Source organism: Semicossyphus pulcher, unplaced genomic scaffold (assembly GCF_022749685.1).
Source record: "Semicossyphus pulcher isolate SPU_LCO1_2020_fin unplaced genomic scaffold, fSemPul1.0.p SCAF_3, whole genome shotgun sequence".
NCBI lineage: Eukaryota > Metazoa > Chordata > Actinopteri > Labriformes > Labridae > Semicossyphus > Semicossyphus pulcher.
In genome coordinates this window covers 6,507,799-6,518,295 of record NW_027211704.1, presented here as the reverse complement: position 1 = coordinate 6,518,295, position 10,497 = coordinate 6,507,799, and the positions used below count along the sequence as shown (strand labels likewise).

Genomic DNA, 10,497 nt, shown 5'->3' with positions numbered 1-10,497 from the left:
GACATTTACAAAAAGGCTGTCTGATTTGAGTGACAGAACAGGATAAAGACGTAGTCCTGGTGAAATTCAGGCCAAATTAAATGTAATTGGCAATGTCTAAATGTTAGCTTGAATCCTGCTCGTCTGTCCAGCCCGTTGTCACTCCCAGCTCTTTGAAAATGGCGGCTTGATCAGTGCCCCAAAGAATCAAAATTTGACACTGCAGGAAGCCCACAAGCTTCATATCTGGTCATGATTGGTGCCTAAATCTAAACTGCCTCGCAACTTAAACCATAGTCATAAAATGTGTGTAACCAGACGTTGCATATTTATTATGTTAACTTGACAGCTGATTCCTGCACATGCTAAACTGACGCTACCTAGATCATCATATTTTGAGGCTGAGGGAGCCGTGGTCCAAGCTGTGGCAAATGCACAAGCCCTTTTCCCACTGGTCAAAAAACCTACTAACACCCTCTTAGTCAGAAAGGTTACAGTCGGCATTCAGACCCGGGTCAAATGACTCTGCACTAGACCCGGGTAATTATCTCCTCAGCTCCGATCGGCATCGATGGGAACATAAAACCTGTGTTGACACGCTAATCTCCGCCCCCTTTCCGGCTTGATGCTATGCTCCGTCTGTAACTTCTGCGACTCTCTGTCATCTCAGCTACAAATTCCACCATCTCTGTCCGAGCAGCGCTCAAACATCATTCCAAATTTGTCGGCGCCGAGTTTGATAAACAGACTGAATGAGTAATAGATACAATAAAGACCTAACCACCGTAACATCTTCACTGTTTGCTAACCCTGTCTCCGGCGCGTTTGTGACGTCAGACGGTGACGCAGCAGGAAAGAGTCCAACAGCAGAATATTTCACTGGCAATGGGAACAGAGACGATCAGCATGTATAAGCGGGTCTTCCCAGGTCTAAAAAACCTGCGTCAACGTGCTGATTTCGATGGTAGAGGGGTATAAGAGCGAAAACGTCATCTTCACTTGAGCCCTCCCTGCTACTTGAGTCCACTCTTGTGTGTCTGCTTGATAGATCATCCTTCAAGAGACAAATGGTTGCAGCCAATTTGGACCACAAGCGATCAGGTGCATTTCACAGCTGCTTGTAAAGTTCAAATATGTCTTTATGTTGTTCCAACAAAATATACAGGCTATATTTAATATTTTTATCAGCCTCTTTTAAGCTGTTTGGATTTTGGGGACTAATAGGGAACAATGGATGGATGATAAGTCCTGTAAAATGAGTCTGTGATGTTGTAAAGTTTAAAGCAAAATAACCCGCGCTGAAGCACATTTTAACTTGCAGAATAGTCCCTCTTTTCTCTATCTGCTCAATATAAACAGAAACAAATGCAACCATTAAATACTTTGAGATTATGAAATCTCATAATTATTATGTGTTTGATAAACAGCACGTGATGTGACCTCTGTTTCCTTGATGTTACTTCTCGTATAGGCTGCCTATAGCATACTGCAGCATAAGGAGCTTTGAAACCCGTTTTTTTTTTTTACAAGGAAATAAAAATCCAACAGAAATAAATCGGCTTAATGGACAGAATTAGAGTGGTCTGAATCCAGGGTGGGATTAAGGAAAATTGTGTGAAATAAAAGAGCGAGTGATCAGGAATGACTGCGCGTCTGTCTGGAGGGCGGGAGGAGGGAGAGAGAGAGAGAGAGAGAGAGAGAGGAACACATTTTCATCCAAAGCTCCGTTTTTTCCAGAGCCTATCTGTGTTCTGTTCCGCGGCTCACCGCAGCTCCCTTTTGTTTAAACTGGCAGGAAAAAATAACACTCCGATTCTTCTCTAATCGCAGCCTTGAGAGTCTTTTATTTTTGTGATCTGATGCACGATTTTCGCCGCTCTGAATGCCGTATTCATTGTCAACTTCTCCGATTTCTCCACTCAGACTTGAGCTGCATCATGAATAGTTTGGGGGCACCTTTCAATCGCATACCTCTGGAATGGCGGGGATTACACAGCCGAAACCCGGAGAGCATGTAAACGCAAATGGAGTTTGGGATTTATTGCAAAATATGGGAAAGATGACCGTCTTCTCGTTGTGCTTGCTCTTGTGCGCGGATCTACTGGATTTAGCCGTGGGTAAGTCTGACCCCCATCATATCATTTCCACGCAAACTGAACCTCACGCGCGGCATCTCCGCTTCATGCGTGGGGTCTAACAATAGCCTAACTGTCAAATCGATGAGTAATGCATATGTGACAGTGAGATACTAACTAGCCATTAAACAGGACAGCCGGGTGGAGGCGATCGGTGCCATGCTCGCCTCATGCCAACTTTCCCCCCTCCGTGAAGTGGCGGAGGAGAGAAATCAATGAATAATGGTGGGATTCAGTTCCGGCTGCACAATGCGTGATGTCTGCGTGCTCAAAGGACATGCAAAAAGATGGGTAGCAGGAGGCCTAGTTATGCACTAAGTCTTAATTCCTCTGCATGACGAGCAGCACGCATGACAGCTATACTTCTGCAACTCAACCACGCAGAAGCGCACTCCAAAGCGTTCTGGTGATGATGGTTTTTGCACAGCGGATTGCGCCTGGACTCAACAGATATTAAAGTTGTCGCTTTGGGAAGCCTTAAAGTGCGTCTTTTCCTCCATGCAGATGTCTGCTTTCAGCGCGAGCTGCTCTGCACAGCGGTGGCATCAGTGTCGCGTGTTTTCTCTCCATGCTGCGTTGACGTGTTGAGCTGCTGGGGGATGAAAACACCGCACTGATCTTTTTTAATGAATTCAGATTTGAAATGAGATTTATCCTGTAGAATTCTGCTGCTGTCTTCTGCAGGACTGTTTCCTCCTTTTTTTGAGAGGCATCGGAGATGAGATTAAGGATGTTATACTGCAATTTAGGGGAAGCCAGTATAAACCAAACATTTACAACAGATAAGGACCTGGTTGCAGATATTTCAGCGTGTTCCTTTGCTGTTTTGATCGTGCATGTCTTCACATATGGTCCCTGTTACATTTCGTTCTGCAGAGGCATGCGTTTTCTACATGGTGTCATACATCAAAAGCTTGCATTGCATTGCAAGACTGCACTGCAAGCACTTGATTCCCTCACTGAGAAATAGCCTATAGAAAAAGTATGTGCAGCTTCTTTTCATTCCGCCGGAGTTCGGCTCACGCTGCCTGCAATGGTGGGAACATTGTGCTGTTTGAAGGACTTCAGAGGGAGAGCTGACTCCTGGCTGTAACATCAGAGCAGCATGTCTCACAAACTAACCTGTTAACCTGCGCTGTTAGCCGAGGATTTTGTTGTTCTGAAGTGTTTTTGACCTTGGCTGACCCACATAGGAAATCATTATGTCATGTTGTGCTTAACATAATGTTAGGGAATGAAATGCCTCTGGGTCTGCCTCGCGCTGAGGATGCTGAGCTGCACACAAGCCCTTCTCTGAAGTATTCAGGACTACTTAGATAATGCAGTCGTGCTCATTTGAAATGTTCACGATTACTTTGCTTCATTTCATTGATTGTACAGTTGAGTAACGGACGTTTTCCATGCAGGAGTTAACATTGATCGGCATGTAAACACACATTGAAAGGTAGAACTAAACCGATCAATTGCCAGTATTGGAGTTGTAGTGACTCGAGGTCAGACTGCACGGTTCTTGTCACTACTGCTTGAACAGAATAGATCTAAGCTGTCAACACTGCGCGAGTTCACCTTTTATTGCCAGTTTTCTTTAGAAGTTGTAATCTTTTTATAACCCGAAGTCTTCTGGATCACACAAGGGATTCATACCTGTATACAATTTCCCAGTGTGTGTGTGTTTGTGTGTTTTACCGAGATCAAAGTTGCTCTACTTCAATGTGTGCAGCTGTGCCTTAAAGTAGAATTTGTTCCCTAAAGAGAGAGAGGGCCTGTGGTCAGTGAATCCACTCTTATCTCTAACTTGAACTTTCATACTTTTTTTTTCTCTCCGGCAGTTACTTTCATGTCAGCAAAAACTGCAGGAAATGATACCCAAAGTTTAGTATTTTGGAGTAAACTCTTTTATTTATGTAGTTCATTTGCATCTCTAACACTGTAACTGTGGCCAGATGTGCTCCTCTTACAGAGCGTCTGCTCAGCTTTCTTTTTAATGCAGCTGTGCCGGCAAGCTAGCCTCTGCTACTAGGACAGCGTTTATGTGTGGCTATAACACATGTCACAGAGTCCCAGTTTCAAGAGCAGTCTACTCATTCAGTCAGAGTTTCTGCAGGAGTTACATTTTTCTACATTTAATGCTTTCATATTTATAGGTCTGCCGTATATGCTTGTACACAGAAGTCTATGAATAAGTGTCTGTCCCCAGGCATGATATGGCAATGAATAACAGACATAACATCTTGAGTATATCATGCTTACATGTTTTGGTGTTCTGCACGAGAGGTTGTATAGTGAGGAAAAGTACCCATATTTCCTGCAAAGTACAGTTTAATGTCCGTGTTCACAACACACAGCTGTATCTTCGGCCTTCAGCACACGTGTTAACATTCTATTGACTTTTGCTACATTGGTGCAGACGCACCATTATGAGGATGGATCTCACTATAGTGCAGCTCACCCTGTAGGTCAAACATTCATAAAGGAATGAAATCCAATCTATGATGAACAGCATCAGCTCCTGCATACACAAGGATTACCTCAGAAACATCCAACACTGCAAAGAATCACGAAAACCTTTAAAAACCTGTTGGCCAAAGAATTTGTTAAAAATGTTGTGCTTATCCACTTTCCTGGTGAGAGCTGAATGAGAGAGAATAAAGACTGGAGGTAGGGAGAAGAGCTAGCATGGCTCTTTCATGCAGTAATAAAATAAGTTTTCAACAGGTTTTTTTTCTAATTGCTACAAAATCCAATGTGCAAAAAGTTGTGTGCCAGACTAATTCGAAGCTGAAAGTGGCGACTATACCGGAAGGTTTATCTGCCTACAACATAGCAACATCTCAGTGAAAACAAGACTTAGCCAAGAAACACCCAGACACATAACCACCATTACAAACACTTCCTTTTTTGATCACGTTTTTTTACACAAAATGAACAAACATGATTGAAATGATTTTCTATCTTTAGAGGTGTTAGTTGGTGTTTTTTGTTGCCTTCAGACAGAGCCGTAGCTGTTGCCAATCTTCATGCTAAACTGAGCTAACCATCTGCTAGCTGTAGCCTCACATTTACTGAACAGAAAAGCAAAGGAGTGCATTTCCCAACTTTAAGAAATAATGCTTTCAACCCAGGGAAGCACCAACCAGGTCAAAGCAAATGTAGAGGTACCTTGACTTTACTTTAGTGTGTCACATATGATAAAAGCTGTGCTTTATTTTGCTGCAATTTGCTTGCAGTGTTTCAGTGCAGCCTTATAGCTGTGAATACTTCAAAAAAATAATCTGTGCTTTCTTTGGAAACTAACGTCAACCCACTGTGGATGTGACTCGTTGTCCACTATAAATATAATGGTCCTTAAGTGTACAGCAAAGTGTGTGAGGCTGATGATCTATTGGCCTGCTTCATCTAGAATAACCAATCATAATTGCTGCCCTGAGTTCACTTGCCGCTGTTCAAGACATAGTTTATAGTTCACTGTAAGTTTTGATTTATGACTTCCTGTTAGGAGGAAATTAATGTAGCCAACACCCTCGAATTAAATAGGGGAAATAGTGGGGGGCGGTTTTTGGGTTCCAGTTAGCAGGGACAGACTGATTTTCTTTGCAGTCACTTTTGGCCGATATGAGGGGTGCATGTTTTTACATATAAATGTTTTGTACGGCAGCTTGATGCCTTTTTTTTTTACCATCCAAAAAAACCTTAACAAGGTGGCATCACTATCTGTCATACTCTGCTATTTAGGGAAGAACAGACTTGTTCCACAGGGTTTCAGAGAGTCTCTAAGAGATAAAGAACTATGGATAAGTGTTCTCAGAAGTTGGATTGAAATTATATGAAATCACAGCTTTTTGATGCTTTTTCAGTGGAGCAGCTTTCTTGGTATCTCCAATCATATAACTCCTCTGGAAGAGACTACTCTCTAAAATAGGTCTTACCTAGAGTTCAAAGTATCTCTAATGCTGTATGAAGCTTCCCTCTTTGCCTTTTGTAGCCATCTGTGGGTGAAGTGTTTAACACAGTAATATAAAATTTGTCCTTTTGCACATTTCTTACTGAGAGAAATTCTTCTCTTGAAAGCTACATGAACAATATTTCTGCTCATTTATTCGCACAGCAAGTGACAATTTGCAGTCCAACTTAATCAATTATGCGCCTTTCTGCAGATGCTCATATTTATAAATCTTATTTTCATGTTTTCCCAATTAGTGCTGCAGCGAGTAAAAGAAAATACTTTCATGTGCAGTCCTTGCATGTCTGAGGCTCAATGCAAACGGCCAGTTGGGACTACTTTATGTCCAGGTCTGAACAGCTGCACGTGGGTTCAAAGAGCAGGGGCTCTGATTTTATGTAGATGAGGAAATGGGACAGTCGGGCTCATGTGATTTGTTAGCAGTAGAATCTGGTTGGAATATCACAGGGGATAAGGAGTGAAACAATCAGCGTTCATGGACTCATGTTCACAGGGTCAAAGGTCAAAGGGATACTGAGCTTTATGGAAAGCAGACCAAATTTCACCAACCAGCCCGCTGTTGTGGCTGTTAGAGTTATTGCAGTTAAACATTTAAAAAAGAGAGATTATAAATATATTACTGCAGCTACAGGTGGTTTAATGTACAATTAAAGAATAGCAATCAACTATACATGAAATGACATGACTACAGTAGACTTACATCTGCTCTAGCTTAATGTCAGTAGTTCATGTTATACATTCCTCCAGCACAAGTCTAAATTTAACCTTGTGTTCCAGCACAGCATCTAAGACATCTTGCACACCACTACAGTACAGTTGGCTTGTTGATTGCGTATCACAGCAGTGTTGACAGATTAAACAGGCCCTGGATCTCTGTTAGATCTGACGCTCTTGTGTGCTCTGGTACTGTCTGCTGCTGAAGGCTGAAGGCTGGTGGCTGACTAACAGGAAGTGAAGAAGAGATATTGGCTGAAAGTGGGTTGTGGTTATGCCACTATCTAACAATAACCAGGCTTTGCATCAGCACTGCAGCTTTCAGCAGTTATATAAAGTGATTACACAGAGATTAGAAGCTTTCTTTATTGTTTAGTTCTGCTATTCTTTTTTTGGTCAGTTATTGTGCCTGTTTAAATCCATTTTTATGTATTTCTGATAGAACCAGCTTATATTACGTGCTGCTGTTGGCAGTAAGAGTGTAAGAAAACATCAAAACACTTGAGTTTCTCAATAGTTTATTTTGTGATACTGAATCAGCTCCAGAAAACCCTCTTATATTTATAGTTTACATGCAAAGATTTGTGATAGTGGCACATTTTGTGTTGTAATTTACGCACTCACTGAAAAAAAATTCATTTCCGCACTTGTTCAGATGCTGCAAAATATGGAGCATATGTGGAAAATTGCACATAGCATTTAGACTTTTTATGAAAGGGGGAACATTGACTGAGGTTCCACAAGGCACCAAGCTTGGTCAACTGTTTTTTTAAGCACAGAACAAAATAATGGGACTTAGGAAGGGCTAATAATCATGAGTTAATAGTTAAGCCAGTTGTTATAAACCAAATATAAAATTGTATTTAACCTTTAAAGCACCACAAAATATTCCATTCACCTCCGCTGTTGTGTGTCAGAGATCTCAAAGGGTGAAGTCGTCTTTTAGCTTTGGATTAAACCCTTTTTCTGTGATCACGTCTGGTTTTTGCAAATGTGAAAGGCATCATGGTTTCTAAGGGCACGCTGATATAACGGCATAAGCCAAGACAAAAAGAAGTAAGCACTTAATGCAGGTGTAAACACAAAGAACACAGGTCTATGAAACAGGCAGGCTCATAACGTACACAATTATATTACTTACAACACCTCAATGTATTGAAACGTGACCCGTGTTGCATCCCCAGAATCTTGCCAATACACAGCTCTAATATGCTGCATACTTGGAGTATACTTACAATAGAGATGCTTTTTTATGTCCTGACTTATTTCTAGTTTTTCTTTGATTCACCTTATCCAACCTAGACTCAATATAAAATAGTGTTGAAAAGCGTTAAATTAATATGACACTATCTTCTGAAACTGATACGATCTCATTTTCCTAAAACTGAATTAAGAGTTGCGTTGATATCTCTGATGCGATAGTGAGTTCAAACATGAGAACAAAGTGTCATTTCTTTCTTTCAGGCGGTAAAATAATCCGAAAACTAGGAAAGTGCACTTCAGTTTGACCCAATGACAACAACACACTGCTGTGAGTGTCTAGTTGACCTGATACACAAGTTGAAAGTACTTCACAGGACCACACACAGGTAATAAAACTAATGGCTTCACTGTTGGAGAAAGAAAAGAATCCAGAATCCCATGGTCATTGGTGATATCGTGTATGACCACCAATTGTGTCCCCCAGTGATCATCTTCAATTAAAGTATAATTTTTGTTATGCTCACCTTTCATCCGGGATCTTTTGTAACTTGAAATCCTATTTAATGGGATGAAAGAACCGTATTAAAAGTTGACACAGGTTGGTGACACAGAAATGACTGCTTTTGTTGAAGGAGTTCAGCCAGCTTTGTGCACCAAGACCACCGTGCTATTAATGAAATGGCTTTTACTGAGGAATCAAAGTGACCTCAGAAGGTCTTCGTGGTGTGATGTAGTCCCCGCAGGACCTCAGTGAATATTAGACTTTATTAACTGATTATTAAGTAAAGGAGGTGGAAATGCTTTAAGCCTAGAGCGCCTTTCGCTTCAGTCATGGGACATCATTTCGTTATTTATATTTTAATCGTACATTTTTGTGAGAAGTTGTCATGATTTGGTAAAAACTTGATTTTTATTTCACCCAAAAACAGGTTTGCTTAAGAGGAATACAACTGCAGAGGACTTCTACTAACACCTCTCTTTTACTGTTTGAATAGGCGTAGGAGAATAAGGGAGAAACACTCATTTAAAAAGAAAACTTGACAGCAGGAGATGGAAGGACAATTAATAAAGGGAACCAGGCTTGTATTCAAAGGGTCATTCAAATCTCAAGGAAAAGTTTGATTGAAAATGTGTCTAAAAATGACGTTTGAAAGTCTCCATCACTGAGACGGCTACACAAATTCAATACAGACAACTCAACAGTCAGCCACATTTCAGTTATCATTGAGAAAATCACAGAAAACTGTCCGCAGCGAGCTCTGATTGATACATTCCTACACCCTAAATTCCTACCTTGCCAAGAAAACAAGGACAAGACTATCTGTAATAATAATAATAACTTTATTTATAGAGCACCTTTAAAAACAGAATGTCGACAGACAGAGCAAAGGCAGGAACTCAGGAAGGTTACGGAATACAATACAGATTAAAGAACTTTCAACAATAAGGCCAAACAGAGAGTATTGAAGAAATCTCATCAAAAGGAAAGAACTCAAGTCAAAAACAAAAGGTCAACAAGAATAAATGCAAGTAAAAGAATTAAAGTGACAAAACAGGAACAAAGGCAGTTCAAGCAATAAGCAAAGAAATGAAGAGATAAATAAAGAAATAAAAGCAATGAAAGACCATAAAAGGTTATGAAAATAAAAAGTAAACATTGATTCTTCACTGGTGGGTAAAGGTCCTCTTGGTTTGGGACTGTAGTCCTTCCTGTCTGCTTCTTAAAGCTACTGTATATCGCCTGACAATTCAGCATCACCCGGCATAACTTGCATCGCCATAAATCGTCGCTTTCGACTTTGGTGATTGAATAAACTCCAGGCCTTCAGGTCAGGGCATTGATTTGCAGATCCTGCAGAGACATCTCCTTACCGAAGTTCAAAATGTGGTTTATGTCTCAACATAGATGAGACTAGCACTCAGCATTTATGATTTAAACAGGAAAGGGGCTGGGGTTCCACAAGGTACCAAGCTTGGTCAACTGCTATTTGATCGTGCTACATTTTGTGTTGTGTTGAAATTTACGAACTCACTGAAAACAAATTTGTTTCCACACGTATTGAGATGCTGCAAAATACGGAGGACATGTGGAAAATTGGAAGTTACATGGTTTAACATATCCCACCAAGAAACTTCTGAAAAAGAGCATGTTTCACAGGTGCAAACAAATGGGTTCCAAATGGTTTAAATGCTAGCACGTAGCATTTAGACTTTTTAGGAAAGGGGGGAAATTGACTGAGGTTCCGCAAGGTACCAAGCTTGGTCAACTGCTGTTGAAGCACAGAACAAAAGAATGGGACTTAGAAAGGACTAATAATCACGAGTCACTCAACTGTTTTCTGACATTGTTGTTTTAAACCAAATATAAAATTGTACTTTTTAAGCACCACAAAGTCTTCCATTCACTTTTATTGTTGTGTGTCAGAGATCTCAAAGGGAAAAGTCATCTTTTAGCTTTGGTTTAAACGTTCTTCTGTGAGAATCACATTGTTCTCTCACACAGTA

The 10,497-nt window shown here is 40.7% G+C and overlaps 1 protein-coding gene across 2 annotated transcripts in view; it reads left to right on the top strand.

The window, feature by feature from the left end:
• The first annotated feature begins 1,721 nt into the window (after positions 1 to 1,721).
• Positions 1,722 to 10,497, top strand: part of igsf21a (immunoglobin superfamily, member 21a) — a 251,268-nt gene continuing 242,492 nt past the window's right edge. For both annotated transcript variants that reach the window (XM_069677410.1, XM_069677409.1), the window contains exon 1: positions 1,722 to 2,096. In XM_069677410.1, coding sequence (XP_069533511.1) covers positions 1,958 to 2,096 — 139 coding nt within the window. In that variant the 5' untranslated portion in view covers positions 1,722 to 1,957. The remainder of the gene's footprint in view (positions 2,097 to 10,497) is intronic.